Source organism: Microcaecilia unicolor, chromosome 11, assembly GCF_901765095.1.
Source record: "Microcaecilia unicolor chromosome 11, aMicUni1.1, whole genome shotgun sequence".
Lineage (NCBI taxonomy): Eukaryota > Metazoa > Chordata > Amphibia > Gymnophiona > Siphonopidae > Microcaecilia > Microcaecilia unicolor.
The window spans coordinates 168912883-168930454 of NC_044041.1; the positions used below are offsets into that span (position 1 = coordinate 168912883).

General features: G+C 47.1%; 1 protein-coding gene across 1 annotated transcript in view; it reads left to right on the top strand.

The window, feature by feature from the left end:
- The window catches only part of AKT2 (AKT serine/threonine kinase 2), a 227166-nt gene that overhangs the window by 124882 nt on the left and 84712 nt on the right, over positions 1-17572 (top strand). Inside the window, exon 3 of the mRNA XM_030220064.1 lies at positions 2914-3042. Within this exon, the coding sequence (XP_030075924.1) occupies positions 2914-3042 (129 nt within the window). The remainder of the gene's footprint in view (positions 1-2913; positions 3043-17572) is intronic.

The window sequence follows — 17572 nt, forward strand, 5'->3', positions numbered from 1 at the left end:
TCCACTTGTATTGTGTATGTTCAGCAAATCACTATGTGTTGTCATCTTCCTTCCGATAGATTTAAAGAGCCTCAGCGGTGCTCATTACTGTTATTTATTAAGTAATGTTTATAGCATCCAATTCTTCATCAGCTCTTCTGATTACCACCTCCTCTCTAATCTTTTTTTTAAACATTTACTTCAATTAAAATAGCATTAAATAACCATACTCGTCTTATAAATTACGCATGGCTCAGGGGTAGGAGCGTCCAACACGCATGTTTCGCCCTCCCTCGGGCTGTCTCAAGGACATTCCCCCTTACCCGTATCTAGCTCCAGCTCTGCTACTGTTCACAAGGGTACTTTGCCTAAGGGTTACCCTTGTAAATAGTAGCAGAGCTGGAGCTAGATACAGCTAAGGGGGAATGTCCTTGAGACAGCCCGAAGGAGGGATAAACATGCATGTCGGACGCTCCTACCCCTGAGCCAGACATAATTTATAAGATGAGTATGGTTATTTAAAGCTGTATTAATTGAAGTAAATATTTAAAAAAAGATTAGAGAGGAGGTGGTAATCGGAAGAGCCGATGAAGAATTGGATGCTATAAACATCTAATATAATAAAACGCACCCTCAACGTTCTGAGGACAACGTTCTGTGAAGCCCTGAAGCCTTGAAGCCTTCAAGCCATCTGACGTCACTCCCAGGCTGAAGGGTTCGTGGATTCGTGGTGTGAAGCCTTCAAGCCAGCCAGCCGTCTCTGCCCCGCCCTCGCCTCAAACCAAACAAATCCGGAAGCGAAGCGTCAGGGAAGGAGGCGGCGCTCCCGACGTCTAGCCTTCCCTTCGCTGTGTTCCGCCTTCAAGGCGGAACACAGCGAAGGGAAAGCTAGACATCGGGAGCGCCGCCTCCTTCCCTGACGCTTCGCTGCACGAACCGCCACGGAGGTAAAGTTAAAACGAAGAAGAAAAAAAAAAAAAGGATGCATGGATGCGAAGGGGGGGGATGCATGGATGCGAAGGGGGGGGCATGGATGCGAAGGGGGGGGGAGAAGAGGGCGGGCCAGGCTGGGACATGGGAGAGAGAGGAGCATGGATGCGAGGGGGGGGGGTCATGGAAGGGAGAGAGGGGACTTGCTGGAAAAGGATGAATGGAGGCGGCAGGGGACAGAGGAGCATGGATGGGCATGGATTGGGAGGGCAGGACTAAGGGAGAGAGGGAATTTGCTGGAAAGGGATGAATAGAGGGGACAGATGGGCATGGATGGATATGGATTGCAGGGCAGGCCTCAGGTAGAGAGGGCAATTGCTGGATAGGGAAAAATGGAGGGGCCAGGTGACAGATGAGCATGGATTGGAAGGGCAGGACTCAGGGAGAGGGAAATTGCTGGATAGGGATGAATGGAGGGAACAGATGGGCATGGATGGATATGGATTGCAGGGCAGGCCTCAGGCAGAGAGGGGAAATGCTGGATAGGGAAAAATGGAGGGGCCAGGTGACAGGAGCATGGATTGGAAGGGCAGGACTCAGGGAGAGGGGAATTGCTGGATAGGGATGAATGGAAGGGACAGATGGGCATAGATGGATATGGATTGCAGGGCAGGCCTCAGGCAGAGGGGAAATGCTGGATAGGGAAAAATGGAGGGGCCAGGTGACAGAGGAGCATGGATGGGCATGGATTGGAAGGGCAGGACTCAGGGAGAGGGGAATTGCTGGATAGGGATGAATGGAGGGGACAGATGGGCATGGATGGATATGGATTGCAGGGCAGGCCTCAGGCAGAGAGGGGAAATGCTGGATAGGGAAAAATGGAGGGGCCAGGTGACAGAGGAGCATGGATGGGCATGGATTGGAAGAGCAGGACTCAGGGAGAGGGGAATTGCTGGATAGGGATGAATGGAGGGGACAGATGGGCATGGATGGATATGGATTGCAGGGCAGGCCTCAGGCAGAGAGGGGAAATGCTGGATAGGAATGAATGGAGGGGGCAGGTGACAGAGAAACATGGATGGCCATGGATTGGGAGGGCAGGGCTCAGGGAGAGAGGGGAATTGCTGGAAAAGGATGAATGGAGGGGGCAGGGGACAGATGGCCATGGATTGGGAGGGCACGGCTCACACTCTCTCTCTCATATACAATGTCTTTCTGACTCTCACTCTCACACACACTGTCTCACACTGTATCACATTCACTCTCTATGTGCCACACAGTCACTCACACACTCGCTTGGTCTCATACACACACTCTCTCTCACACTGTGTCTCACATACACACTTGCACACACTCTCATTCTCACACACACACTCTCACAAACACACTCACACCCAGACTCACTCTCTCTCTCACACACTCACACTTTCACTCTGACTCTCAAACAGTCACTCTCACATACACTCTCCCAAACATACACACTCCAAGGAAAACCTTGCTAGCGCCCGTTTCATTTGTGTCAGAAACGGGCCTTTTTTACTAGTTACTTAATAAATAACAGTAATGAGCACCGCTGAGGTTCTTTAAATCTATCGGAAGGAAGATAACAATACATAGTGATTTGAGTTCGATTCCCGGCACAGGCAGCTCCTTGTGACTCTGGGCAAGTCACTTAGCCCTCCATTGCTCCATGTAAGCCGCATTGAGCCTGCCATGAGTGGGAAAGTGCGGGGTACAAATGTAACAAAAAAAAAAATACACAATACAAGTGGAGAGACATTTTGGAGATAGTGTATTATAAGGGAATAGTATATTGATACAACACCAGCATATGATATATTTGCTGACTGCTGATTTCTTGGATTAGATTCAGGAAACATATGAATGTAAGTTTCTAGCAGAGTTATGGTAATCTACAGATTAATTTCTGCTTCTGCCTTGATTTTAACCTGCCTTGTGAGTTGCTCATTTCTAAGATCTTGAGAGAATCTTTCTCTGTTGCAGGGGAGTACATTAAGACATGGCGACCTCGATATTTCTTGCTCAAAAGTGATGGCTCCTTCATAGGGTACAAGGAAAGACCTGAGACCTCTGAAAGTATTTTACCGCCTCTAAATAACTTCTCTGTAGGAGGTATGTATTTTTCAAACTTTGTTTTTATTGACATGTTCAACAAATCATGCTCAGCAAATGAATACTATACAAACTTTGTGGTAATTCAGAGGTATGTAATTTTTTTTTGTATCCTTTACTCTGCATGCCTTGATGCTTACTGGCCTCCTTCCAATATTTGGAGGCTGTTGTAAAGAAGGGCAAGATGTAGATACAGAGCAGGGTGGGGGAGGGAATGGGGATGGATCTCTGAGAGTTGAGAGCACAAAAGGGAAGGGAGGGCATCAAAAGCAAGCATGACAAGGTACCTTTTTATCCAGAGATTGCCCTTTCTATGCTTTAATGCTTCCCTTCCCAATATGCAAACCATGTAATATGAAAACGTTTTTGCTCCCTGTTGATTTTTCTCGTTATTGCACATATGTCACACTGAATGGTTTCTGGTCTTTAAACAAAATCTAATATTAGACGAAGAAACCTGGATAAATAACATTTTTTACATTATTATGTTATTTAAGGAAAAAATTTACTCAACATCCATATCACCTCTGTGAAAAGCAACTGCCTCATTGATTATTCATTAAATGTCATCATTTGGTTGATTAATCAGTTCCATATCATCAAGCTGATCAATCCATAGACTGGTGGGTTGTGTCCATCTACCAGCAGGTGGAGATAGAGAGCAAACTTTTGCCTCCCTATATGTGGTCATGTGCTGCCGGAAACTCCTCAGTATGTTCTCTATCTCAGCAGGTGGTGGTCACACACAGCAGCAGCTCTGGCTAGGCCTCCAAGCCTAATTTTTAGGTTTTGTTGAGTGCCTGGGGTTGAGGGCTCTTTTGAGCAAGTGCAAACCTGGTGGTGCCAGGTCCCTCCTTTTCTCCCCCCTCCCGCTGGCTCCGTTAAAAAAAAAAAAAAAAATTTTGAACGTCCTTAAAGGCGTTTATTTCGACGTTTATTTAAGCGTCTATTGCAGCTACTCACTGGGACACCAGGTCGTTACAACTCGGAGCGGACAGCAGGTAATTTTTACCTTTTTATAGCGGGCAGGGGGTTCCCCGATTCTTCTCCTCGTGGCATATGGCGTCAGAGGGCGAGGGCGCAAAGGGTCGCTCCCCGGGTCGCTTGAGCGCTTCTAGAGGGGATGCGGGGGTCTTAAAGCCTGATTCGCCCTTGTTGGGTGACAGTTTCGTGACCGATGAATGTCCCGGTCCTTCCTCCAGCGTGGCGGTTTTTCCCGCCATAAACGCCCATCCCCCGCTCCTCGCCTCCGCCATCTTGGCCGGCCACGCGGCTCGGATGGCTTCTTCTTGGGCCGCCCTTGAGGTTGGAGACATTAATGCCATGAACGCCCTTAATTTGGGCGACGGCACAGAAGCGGCTAAAGTTAAGAGTCGTTCTTCCCGCGCGGCTCCTTCGCAGAGTTTCGCGCCGGACGCCATTTTGGATGCGCAGCATGTCTCTCCCCCGCTATTGCGAGCGCCGGTTGAGGGTGCGTCTAGGGCTGTTGCCCAGGCTGCGGAAGTGCACAGTCTGGGGGGTTTCTCCCCCGAGTTTGTTTTGCTGCTGCATCAGGCCTTCCTCATGCACAACGCTGCCCCTGCTCCCTCGTCTGGTAAAGAGGTTGAGGTTCCCAGAGGTAAACGCCCTCGGGTTGATTCCCAGGCCTTGGAGGAATTTGTCTCCTCCGATGTAGATGAGGGCAGCGTGTCTGAGGTCTCCCAACGGTCCTTTGCGGATTCCTTGGAGGAGACGGATCCCCGCTCGGATGGAGCGGATGACCCCTCTGCAGCGCGGCTTTTTAGCCCAGAGGATTTGCCCAACCTGTTGTTACAGGCCATGGACACTTTGAAGATTTCCTCTCCGGAGGACGTCTCTCCCTCAGCCCCTGTTGGCTCTGCCATTATGCTGGGGACGAAGCGCCTGCCTAGAACCTTCCACGTGCATGATGCCATGCACACCTTAATTTCGGCTCAATGGGATGTCCCAGAAGCGAGCCTTAAAGTGGCTAGGGCTATGTCCCGCCTCTGTCCTTTGGCTGTGAGTGAACGTGAGGCCTATCTGTGGCCTACCGTGGATTCTTTAATCACTGCGGTGACTAAGAAAACGGCGTTGCCGGTGGAAGGTGGCACGGCCCTAAAGGACGCCCAAGACAGAAGATTGGAGGCGGCCTTAAGGTCGTCCTTTGAGGCGCCTGCTTTAAGTTTGCAGGCCTCAGTTTGCGGCTCCTATGTGGCCAGGGCGTGCCTGACTATGGTGCAGCGGGCTTCCCCCTCGGATCATTCCTTGAGGGCTGATTGGCCGGCCCTGGAATCGGGCTTAGCCTATTTGGCAGACTTGCTGTATGATGTCTTGAGGGCCTCAGCGAAAGGCATGGCTCAGACAATCTCTGCGCGGCGGTGGCTTTGGCTGAAACATTGGTCTGCTGACCACGCCTCTAAATCCCGCCTGGCTAGGTTGCCTTTTAAAGGCAAGCTGTTCTTTGGGGTCGAGCTGGACAAAATCGTGACCGATCTCGGCACGTCTAAGGGCAAGAAATTACCAGAGGTCAGGGCTCGGGCTAGTACTCGTCCCGGTACCTCCAGAGGACGGTTGCAGGAAGCCCGTCGGTACCGCCCGGGCAAGTCGGGTTCCTCTGCCCCCTCTTCCTTCAAGAGGAATTTCTCCCCCAAGCAGCATTCCTTTCGCAGAGACCGCCGTCCCGGAGGTGCTCCCTCCGGTCCTCCCCCAGGGTCTCGTACCCAATGACGGGGTCTTGGTCCACGCCCCAGTGCAGATTGGAGGACGGCTGTCCTCGTTTCTGGGCGAGTGGACCACAATAACTTCAGACGCGTGGGTGCTGGAAGTCATCAGAGACGGCTACAAACTAGAGTTCTGCCGACCCTTAAAAGACGGGTTTGTACTCTCTCCCTGCAAGTCTCCGGTCAAAGCTGTGGCAGTGCAGCAGACCTTGGACAATCTGATCCGCCTGGGCGCGGTCGTTCCGGTGCCAGAAAGTCAGCTTGGCAAGGGACGTTACTCCATTTACTTTGTGGTACCAAAGAAAGGAGGTTCTGTCCGGCCTATCCTCGACCTCAAAGGGGTCAATCGGGCCTTGAAAGTGCGGCACTTTCGCATGGAGACTCTCCGCTCTGTTATAGCGGCAGTGAAGGCAGGAGAGTTCCTGGCATCCTTGGACATCAAGGAAGCGTACCTGCATATTCCCATCTGGCCTCCTCACCAACGCTTTCTGCGTTTTGCAGTCCTGGGACGACACTTCCAGTTCAGAGCCCTCCCTTTCAGGTTGGCTACTGCTCCGCGGACCTTTTCCAAAGTAATGGTGGTCATCGCGGCCTTCCTACGAAAGGAAGGGGTACAAGTCCATCCTTATCTGGACGACTGGTTGATCCGAGCCCCCTCTTATGCAGAGTGCGGCAAAGCTGTGGACCGGGTAGTTGCTCTTTTGAGCTCCCTGGGATGGATCATCAACTGGGAGAAGAGCCAGCTGCGCCCGACTCAGTCCCTGGAGTACCTGGGAGTTCGATTCGACACCCAAGTGGGCAGAGTGTTCCTGCCAGACAATCGGATTGTCAAACTTCAGGCTCAGGTGGACCAGTTCCTAGTAGCCTCTCCCCTTCGGGCTTGGGACTATGTGCAGCTGTTGGGCTCTATGACGGCCACGATGGAAGTTGTGCCCTGGGCCAGGGCTCATATGAGACCACTTCAACACTCTTTGCTGCAGCGCTGGACTCCGATGTCGGAGGATTATGCTGTGCGCCTTCCCTTGGACCCAGCAGTGCGCAAGGCGCTGAGCTGGTGGATGCAGACAGACAAGTTGTCTGCGGGAATGCCTCTGGTGACCCCAGAGTGGATTGTCGTCACGACGGACGCCTCGTTGTCGGGCTGGGGAGCCCACTGCTTGGGAAGGACAGCGCAGGGGCTCTGGTCTCCTGCAGAGGCAAAGTGGTCTATCAACCTCCTGGAACTCAGAGCCATTCGGTTGGCGCTTTTGGAGTTCATCCCGGTACTGGTGTTGAAGCCTGTACGGGTCCTGTCGGACAATGCCACGGCTGTGGCCTATGTCAACCGCCAGGGAGGTACCAAGAGCGCCCCTCTAGCCAAGGAGGCTATGAATCTTTGCCAGTGGGCGGAAGCGAACCTGGAGCAGCTTTCAGCGGCCCACATTGCCGGAGTCATGAATGTCAAGGCGGACTTTCTCAGTCGCCATACCTTGGAGCCCGGAGAGTGGCAGCTATCTGCTCAGGCGTTCTTGGACATCACGAAGCGCTGGGGCCAGCCGAGCCTAGATCTGATGGCGTCATCGGCCAATTGCCAAGTGCCGCGCTTTTTCAGCAGAGGACGGGACCCTCGATCCCTGGGAGTAGATGCTCTTCTCCAACAGTGGCCGACACAAGAGCTTCTCTATGTGTTCCCGCCCTGGCCCATGTTGGGCAGGGTGCTAGACCGGGTGGCAAAGCATCCCGGCAGGGTAATCCTGGTGGGTCCGGATTGGCCCAGGCGTCCCTGGTATGCGGACTTGATCAGGCTCTCAGTCGACGATCCTCTGCGGCTGCCAGTGGAGCAGGGCCTGTTATATCAGGGTCCCGTGGTGATGGAGGATCCCTCCCCCTTTGGTCTTACGGCCTGGCTATTGAGCGGCAGCGTCTGAGGAAGAAGGGCTTCTCAGACAAGGTCATCGCCACTATGCTGAGAGCGAGGAAGCGCTCTACTTCTACTGCTTACGCCAGGGTTTGGCGTATCTTTGCAGCGTGGTGTGAAGCAGGCTCACTTTCTCCCTTCACTGCTCCAATTTCTTCAGTGTTGGCGTTCCTGCAAGAAGGTCTGGAGAAAGGCCTGTCGCTCAGTTCCCTTAAAGTCCAGGTAGCGGCTCTGGCTTGCTTCAGGGGCCGCCTGAAGGGTGCTTCCCTGGCTTCGCAGCCGGATGTGGTGCGCTTTCTGAAGGGAGTTAATCACCTGCGCCCTCCTCTGCACTCAGTGGTGCCTGCGTGGAATCTCAACCTGGTACTAAGAGCATTGCAGAAGCCGCCTTTTGAACCCTTGTCGAGGGCATCTCTGAAAGACCTGACGTTGAAAGCAGTCTTTTTGGTGGCTATCACTTCAGCCAGAAGAGTTTCCGAGCTCCAGGCGCTCTCATGTCGAGAGCCTTTTCTGCAGTTCACTGAGGCAGGAGTGACTATTCGCACAGTGCCTTCCTTCCTGCCCAAGATTGTTTCTCGCTTCCATGTGAATCAGCAGCTCTGTCTCCCTTCCTTTCATAGGGAGGACTACCCAGAGGAGTACTCTGCTCTTAAATATCTGGATGTGAGACGAGTCATCATCAGATACTTGGAAGTGACCAATGATTTCCGGAAATCGGATCATCTGTTTGTCCTGTTTGCAGGTCCTCGTAAGGGTCTGCAGGCTGCTAAGCCTACAGTGGCAAGATGGGTCAAGGAAGCCATTGCAGCGGCTTATGTGGCCGCGGGGAAGGTGCCGCCTATCCAGCTGAAGGCTCACTCCACGAGAGCTCAGGCGGCCTCGATGGCAGAGGCCGGATCCGTCTCCTTGGAAGAGATATGCAAGGCGGCAACTTGGGCTTCGGCTCATACATTCTCCAAGCATTACCGTTTGACTGTGGCTGCACGGGCGGAGGCCCGGTTTGGAGCTTCAGTGTTGAGGTCAGGGATTTCAATGTCCCGCCCTGGGTGAGTACTGCTTCGGTACATCCCACCAGTCTATGGATTGATCAGCTTGATGATATGGAAGGTAAAATTATGTATAATCATACCTGATAATTTTCTTTCCAGTAATCATAGCTGATCAATCCATAGCCCCTCCCAGATATCTGTACTGTTTTTATTCTGGTTGCATTTCAGGTTCAAGTTTAGTCTTCAGTTACTTCAGAAAGACTTCGTGTTCAAGGTTTTTCACTTGGATTCTTCAAGAGTTAAGACGAGTTTGTGTTACAGTGAGCTGCTGCATTTCTCTCCCCTCCGTTTTACGGGGCTGGATTGAGACTTAAAATTCTGCCGGCACTCCCTCCCGCTTCGTGCGGCTGTAGGGCAGCTTTGTACCCCTCCCGCTTCGGCGGTGTTAGGGTCAGTCAGCTCCTCCCGCGGTTGCGGTTGCAGGATAAGCCAGATCCCCCCGCATCGGCGGGTGTGGTGTCCCTCCCCCGCTCCGCGGGGATGAGCTGGACGGATTCCCCTCCCCCACTTGTGTGGGGATGAGCTTGGTTAATTCCCCTCCCCCGTTTCGGCGGTGGTGAGCTGGGCAGAGTGTCCCTTCGTGGGTGTAATTCTCTAAGTGCTGAGTCCTGCGGATGGAGCTTTGATATCGACATACTGAGGAGTTTCCGGCAGCACATGACCACATATAGGGAGGCAAAAGTTTGCTCTCTATCTCCACCTGCTGGTAGATGGACACAACCCACCAGTCTATGGATTGATCAGCTATGATTAATGGAAAGAAAATTATCAGGTATGATTATACATAATTTTACCATTCAGCTGATTGGACCTTACTGTGAGAGTGAAATAGTTACCAAAATTTTTCTATGAGAATGTTATTCCACAATCAAAGGAAATTCCAGAAGAGATAAGAAGAAAAAGCTTCTAAAATCAGTCTGAAAAGGATTAGAAAGCTATTTTTCAGGCTTGGACTCCATCGAACCACTTGGAACAGTGGTGACCAAATCACAAAACATCCCAGAACAACAAAGAAAGAACTGCAGGCCTCTCTTAGGTCAGCCAAAGTCAGTGTTCATGACTACACAATAGTCATCCCATGGTTTTCAGTATCATCTTTTACGCTGATGACTCCCAGATCTACCTCTCCACACCAGAAATCTCAGCTGAAATCCAGGCCAAAGTATCAGCCTGCCTGTCTGACATTGCTGCCTGGATGTCTCAGCGCCATCTGAAACTAAACATGACCAAGACTGAGCTTCTTATCTTTTCCCCTAAACCAACCTCTCCTCCTCCCCCATTCTCTATTTCTGTGGATAACACTCCCATCCTTCCTGTCTCACCAGCTCGTAACCTTGGGGTTATCTTCGACTACTCCCTCTCCTTCTCTGCACATATTCAACAGACTGCTAAAACCTGTCGTTTCTTTCTTTATAATATCAGCAAAATTCGCCCTTTCCTTTCTGAGCACACTACCAGAACCCTCATCCACACTCTTATCACTTCTCGCTTAGACTATTGCAACTTGCTTCTCACAGGTCTCCTACTTAGCCATCTCTCTCTCCAATCTGTTCAAACTTCTGCTGCACGACTAATATTCTGCCAGTGTTGTTATGCTCATATTAGCCCTCTCCTCAAGTCACTTCACTGGCTTCCCATCCATTTCCACATACAGTTCAAACTCCTCTTATTGACCTATAAGTGCATTCACTCTGCAGCTCCTCAGTACCTCTCCACTCTCATCTCTCCCTACATTCCTCCCCGGGAACTCCGTTCACTGGGTAAATCTCTCTTATCTGCACCCTTCTCCTCCACTGCTAACTCCAGACTCTGTTCCTTTTATCTTGCTGCACCTTATGCCTGGAATAGACTTCCTGAGCCGGTATGACAAGCTCCATCTCTGGCCGTCTTCAAATCTAAGCTAAAAGCCCACCTTTTTGATGCTGCTTTTAACTCCTAACCCTTATTCACTTGTTCAGAACCCTTATTTTATCATCCTCACTTTAATATTCCCTTATCTCTTGTTTGTCTGCCCTAATTAGATTGTAAGCTCTGTCGAGCAGGGACTGTCTCTTCATGTTCAATTGTACAGCGCTGCGTACGTCTAGTAGCGCTATAGAAATGATTAGTAGTAGTAGTGCACAATAAGAAAGAGACCTGGAAAAAAATGCAATTCATGGGAGAGTAGCAAGGTGGAAACCACTACTATCCAAGAGTAACATCTTGGACAGCTCATCTCACATTTGCAAAAACACACCTGTATGATCCCCAAGTCTTTTGGGATAATGTTCTCTGGACAGACGAGTCAAAAGTGGAATTCTTTGGACTATACAAGTCCCATTATGACTGGCGTACAGCAAATACAGCATTCCACAGTAAGAACATCATACTAACAGTCAAACATGTTAGTAGCATGATGGTATGGGGATGCTTTGCTGCTTCAGGACCTGGAAACCTGCTGCTATTGAAGGAACCATAAATTGTGCATAAAGCCAGAAAATTCTCAAGGTATTCCTACCTATCATTCTTTACCATCCCCTATGTTCATACCTGCTTTCTTTGTTCTACAGATTATTTTAGACTAGTACTACTTGGTTCCTTCCAAGTTTGATGGGAGTCTACTAGGCACAGTACTTTTGGTACCACATTATGGAATGCCCTGCCGTTTTCCATACATTCTGAGTTCTTTTATATACGATTTAGATAAGCTTTAAAAATCCATTTTTTCAACTAGCATTTCCCAGTTAATTCAGAATGGTTGGTTGAAGTGGTTAGACATAATGTTGACTAGCTGAGCCCAGGATCATAAACTGAGCGTGTCTGAACTGATTGCTGCTCTCTTGTGTATATTACGATATTTCCTATTCATTTATGTCGTTCCTTTCTCTTTTAAATTTATTTTATACGTTGTAAACTGCCTTGACATTCCTGTATACTGTTCGGTATATTAAGCCTGAATAAATGATAAATGAATTGAGTAACTTTATGATGGCTGTCTCGCCCCAGCTAATTGGGTCAGAGGAAGGAGAGCTATGATGCATTGGGCTGTGCCCTCTCCTCTGCCTCTTAGGGCCTGCTAGGAGGCAGTATGCTTCAATGGAGAAAAGTAAATAATGGAGTGCCCCGTGGTTCTGTACTGGACCATTCCTCTTTGACATTTACACATGTGGACTGTGGGGAAACTATAGAAGGATATTGCCAGACTCTGGAACTGGGCATCTAATTAGTAGATGAAATTTTAGCATAGAAAAATGAACTGTGATACACTCTAGGTATACAACAATATCCACCCATCTTCCCAAGAAGTTTTCTTTTGCCAAATATTTAGCTAGGTATACAATTGAGGTAGTGCTAATGTGGCAACTCACACACATTTGCAGTACATAGCTCTGGAAATCCTTGAACATCTGAAAGTTTTAACTTGCACTTTACTGTCCTGGGCTGGCTCTATGAGATGAAATTGCCCATAAGTGAGGAGTTTCTATCATGATGTCCTCGGAGAATTATGGCTTGCAGGTTAAGTAATTTTGCTGTCTCATCAATGCAGGTTCCAAGTTGGGGCACCATCCATACTCCTACCACTGAAGTCGTATTTTAACAGATAGAAATTTAAATGCTGAATTTCTTGGTGCCTGTCATGGCTGCAAAATCTGATTTCTCCTCACCTGGCCTTTCTCATAAGCCATCAAAGAGCTGGTCCACCTGTTGTTAACATGCAACAATTTTGACACACCTTCAAAGATGTACTTTTATGACTTACCAGTCCTATCCACAGTCGAGCAAACACGAGACCTATGTTGCTGCATCAAAGAGATTCTGCAAGCCAGAAATACTTCCTTAGATTCTAAGTAGCTTGAAAAGACAAAATCTGTGCTCTCATAAACTTCTGCTGTGGCAGAATTTCTTTTTTTCAACTGTTCCACAGCAGTAGCACAGGGATTCCCAAAACAAGAGCATCAAATGCCTTCAAATATTTTGCTATACTGTGCAAGCGAGATTCAAAAGTATCTTCCTTTTCTGACTTGAAAAATACTCTGAATACTCCGTGGAGGAGTCCTCTGAATAGTCACATTGAGATCTGCAATGATCATTGTTTAAAATTCTGCAGTGTTGGTGTAATTGCTGCATTTTTAGGAGCAGAATTTCTCTCGCCAAATGCTTTTGAGTACTATCACAGAGTGTGACCTTGTATACAATCTAGACCAAATACTACCAAGAGGAAAATTACTATTAAAATACGAAAGGAAGGAAAAACAAACAAAAAATCTCACTAACTGCACATCAAGTTAAAAAGGTCCCCACTCTTAGCTTTTGCCCTTGGGCTAATGATGATAGTACGATAGTGCAGACTGTTCAGGTAAGATAATACTTGTGATGCAGCTATAGGGTAGAATAATCTTGTTTGTGCTCCTTCCCCCCCCCCCTCCCCCCCAGGCAGGAGCCTGACCACTGGAGCTAATTAAAAAAAATTATTGATACTATTAAGTAAATTCTTGAAGATAAAAATTAGATACTGTACTGCTATTTTTGTGCCACAGACTCTTTAAATTAGGAGGGTTCACAAAAAGCATGCTGAAAACTGGAAGAAAGAAATGTAGAATTGGGGAGGGGGAAGCTGAAAAGCAACTGACAAAAATATAAGAACTCTGGTTGGCGAATCAAAGCAAAGTAGTATATAAGTAATAACCTCTTTAACACTTGAGGGGCCGATTTAAAATGTGAGAGAGAAATATTGACAGAGAAGTGCTAGAACAGCCAAGCAGCTAAAAGAGGTGCACCACAGTGCAAGAGTAATAAAAGATAAACAAGGAAGCTGAATGATAAGGAAAGAGAGTCCAGGGCCCCGCCCAGTGCTCAAAACTCCAGCGCTGTTCTGAATAGTGCCGTAAAAATACCACCAGAACAATGCAGAACACCAACGCCCTAATGCTCAGCACTAATGGGTTGCAAATATAGGCGCACTCATAGTATTGAGCATTAGGGAGTTTGGCAGGAGGATTGTGCTTTGCGCCTGGTAAAACCTGAACATGAAGAACACATTGTGCATTAATATGCAAGCTGCACGGGTTGCCCAGTAAATCCAGGATTATTTTTAAATTGTGTTTTTTTTTGTCTTTCAAATATATGGCATGACACCGGATTATATGCAGCCCTTAATAACTATTCCCCTATGCAATATAACCTCTGGTTCTAGGGACTGCCTTAATCTGCCAGATTGCAAGAGAGAGTGCATTAGATTTTAGATACCAGGGTGCTAAGTGGTGGAATTCACTGCCAATGGCAATCAAGGGTCAGCCAAACTACTTGGTATTTTGCAAAAGACTGAAAACTCTCTACTTTGAGAGGTTTCTATCCTTGATGGAGTATCTTAGATTGCAATTGACTATCAGTGGTTTATATTTGATGTTTTGTTTATGGCTTTATAAACCTTGTCTTTTTTTTTTTTTTTAATATTAGCCACATTGAACTCAAGTATGTTCAGGATTATGTGATGTATAAATGTCAAAATAGATACATTTCTCGGTTTTCTGCGGCCTAAATATATAAGCATTTTAATTTTTTTTTTAATTAGCTTAGATACTTATATTTAGACACAGGAAACCGATACCAATGTGTGCTTTCACTTTGGGTGTTAATTTTTTTATTTTTTTTTTATTTTTAGCACGAACATTTTAAATTTAGACACATAAGTACATAAGTATTGCCACACTTGGACAAACCAAAGGTCCATCAAGCCCAGCATCCTGTTTCCAACAGTGGCCAATCCAGGTCACAAATGCCTGGCAAGATCCCGAAAAAGTTTAGTACATTTTATTCTGCTTATCCCAGAAGTAAGCAGTGGTTTTTCCCCAAGTTATTTTAATAATGGTCTATGGACTTTTCATTTAGGAAGCTGTCCAAACCTTTTTTAAACCCCACTAAGCTAACCGTCTTTACCACATTCTCTGACAATGAATTCCAGCGTTTAATTACACATTGAGTGAAGAAAAATTTTCTCCGATTTGTTTTAAATATATTACTTTGTAGCTTCATTGCTTGCCCCCTATTCTTAGTATTTTTGGAAAGAGTAAACAAACGATTCATGTCTACCCATTCCACTCCACTCATTATTTTATAGATCTCTTTCATATCTCCCCTCAGCTGTCTTTTCTTCAAGCTGAAGAGCCCTAGCTGCTTTAGCCTGTCCTCATAGGGAAGTCGTCCAATCCCCTTTATCATTTTCATCGCCCTTCTCTGTACCTTTTCTAGTTCCACTATATCTTTTTTGAGATTGTGACCAGAATTGAACACAGTATTCGAGGTGCGGTCGCACCATGGACCAATACGCATTATAATGGCCTCACTTTTGTTTTCCATTCTCTTCCTAATAATACCTAACATGCTATTTGCTTTCTTATCCACTGCAGCACACTGAGCAGAGGGTTTCAAAGTATGATCAACAACAATGCAGAGATCCCTTTCTTGGTCGGTGACTCCAAACGTGGAACCTTGCATTATTTAGCTATAGTTTGGGTTCCTCTTTCCCGCATGCATCACTTTGCATGTGCTCACATTAAACGTCATCTGCCATTTAGACACTCAGTCTTGTAATTTTTCACAATCCTCTCGCGATTTAACAACTTTGAATAACTTTGTGTCATCAGCAAATTTAATTACCTCACTAGTTACTCCCATCTCTAGATCATTTATAAATATGTTAAAAAGCAGCGGTCCAAGCACAGACCCCTAGGGAGCCCCACTATCTACCCTTCTCCTTGAGAATACTGACCATTTAACCCTACTCTGTTTTCTATCTTTTAACCAGTTTTTAATCCAGAGGGTGGTGGTACATGGAGTTCTCTCGGAGGAGGGAAAGGTGAGTAGTGGAGTGCCTCAGGGATTGGTGCTGGGGCCGATTCTATTCAATATATTTGTGAGTGACATTGCCGAAGGGTTACAAGGTAAAGTTTGCCTTTTTGCGGATGACACCAAGATTTGCAACAGAGTGGACACCCCTGAGGGAGTGGAAAACATGAAAAAGGATCTGCGGAAGCTAGAAGAATGGTCTAACATTTGGCAATTAAAATTCAATGCGAAGAAATGCAAAGTGATGCATTTAGGGAGTAGAAATCCAAGGGAGACATATGTGTTAGTCGGGGAGAGTCTGATAGGTACGGACTGGGAGAGGGATCTTGGGGTGATAGTATCTGAGGACCTGAAGGCGACGAAACAGTGTGACAAGGCGGTGGCCGTAGCTAGAAGATTGCTAGGCTGTATAGAGAGAGGTGTGACCAGCAGAAGAAAAGAGGTTTTAATACCCCTGTATAAGACGTTGGTGAGGCCCCACCCGGAGTATTGTGTTCAGTTTTGGAGGCCGTATCTTGCGAAGGATGTTAAAAAAATGGAAGCGGTACAAAGAAAAGCTACGAGAATGGTATGGGATTTGCATTACAAGACGTATGAGGAGAGACTTGTTGACCTGAACATGTATACCCTGGAGGAAAGGAGAAACGGGTGATATGATACAGACGTTCAAATATTTGAAAGATGGTATTCCGCAAACGAACCTTTTCTGGAGAGGGGAAGGCGGTAGAATGAGAGGACATGAAATGAGATTGAAGGGGGGCAGACTCAAGAAAAATGTCAGGAAGTATTTTTCACGGAGAGAGTGGTGGATGCTTGGAATGCTCTCCCGCGGGAGTTGGTGGAAATGAAAACGGTAATGGAATTCAAACATGCGTGGGATAAACATAAAGGAATCCTGTTCAGAAGGAATGGATCCTCAGGAGCTTAGCCGAGATTGGGTGGCAGAACCAGTGGTGGGAGGCGGGGCTGGTGGTTGGGAGGCGGGGAAAATGCTGGACAGACTTATACGGTCTGTGCCAGAGCTGGTGGTGGGAGGTGGGGATAGTGCTGGGCAGACTTGTACGGTCTGTGCCCTGAAGAGGACAGGTACAAATCAAAGTAGGGTATACACAAAAAGTAGCACATTTGAGTTTATCTTGTTGGGCAGACTGGATGGACCGTGCAGGTCTTTTTCTGCCGTCATCTACTATGTTACTGTATATGTTACAATAGGACACTACGTCCTATCCCATGACTCTCCAATTTCCTCTAGAGTCTTTCATGAGGTACTTTGTCAAACGCCTTTTGAAAATCCAGATACACAGTATCAACCGGCTTGCCATTATCCACATGCTTGTTCACCCCTTCAATGAAATATAATAGATTGGTGAGGCAAGATTTCACTTCACTAAATCCATGTTGGCTTTGTCTCATTAATTCATGCTTTTGAATATGCTCTGTAATTTTGTTCTTTATAATAGTCTCTACCATTTTGCCCGGCACCGACGTCAGACTCGCCAGTCGATAATTTCCTGGATCCCCTCTGGAACCTTTTTTTAAATATCTGCATTACATGGACTACCCTCCAATCTTCCGGTATCAAGCTCAATTTTAAAGATAAATTACACATTACTAACAATAGTTCTGCCAGTTCATTTTTCAATTCTGTCAGTACTCTGGGATGAATACCATCCGGTCCAGGAGATTTGCTACTCTTCAGTTTGTCAAATTGCCCCATTACATCCTCTAGGTTTATAGAGATTTCATTCAGTTTCTCCGACTCGTCAGCTTTGAATATCAGTATCTGTTCCAAATCTTCCTCAGTGAAGACAGAAGCAAAGAATTCTTTTCATCTCTCTGCTATGGCTTTGTCTTCCCTGATCGTCCCTTTTACCCCTCGGTCATATAGCAGTCCAACCGATTTTTTTTTGCCGGCTTCTTTCTTTTAATATACCTAAAAAACATTTTTGCTATGTCTTTTTGCCTCCAATGCAGTCTTTTTTTCAAAGTCCCTTTTAGCCTTCCTTATCAGCACTTTGCTTTTGACTTGACATTCCTTA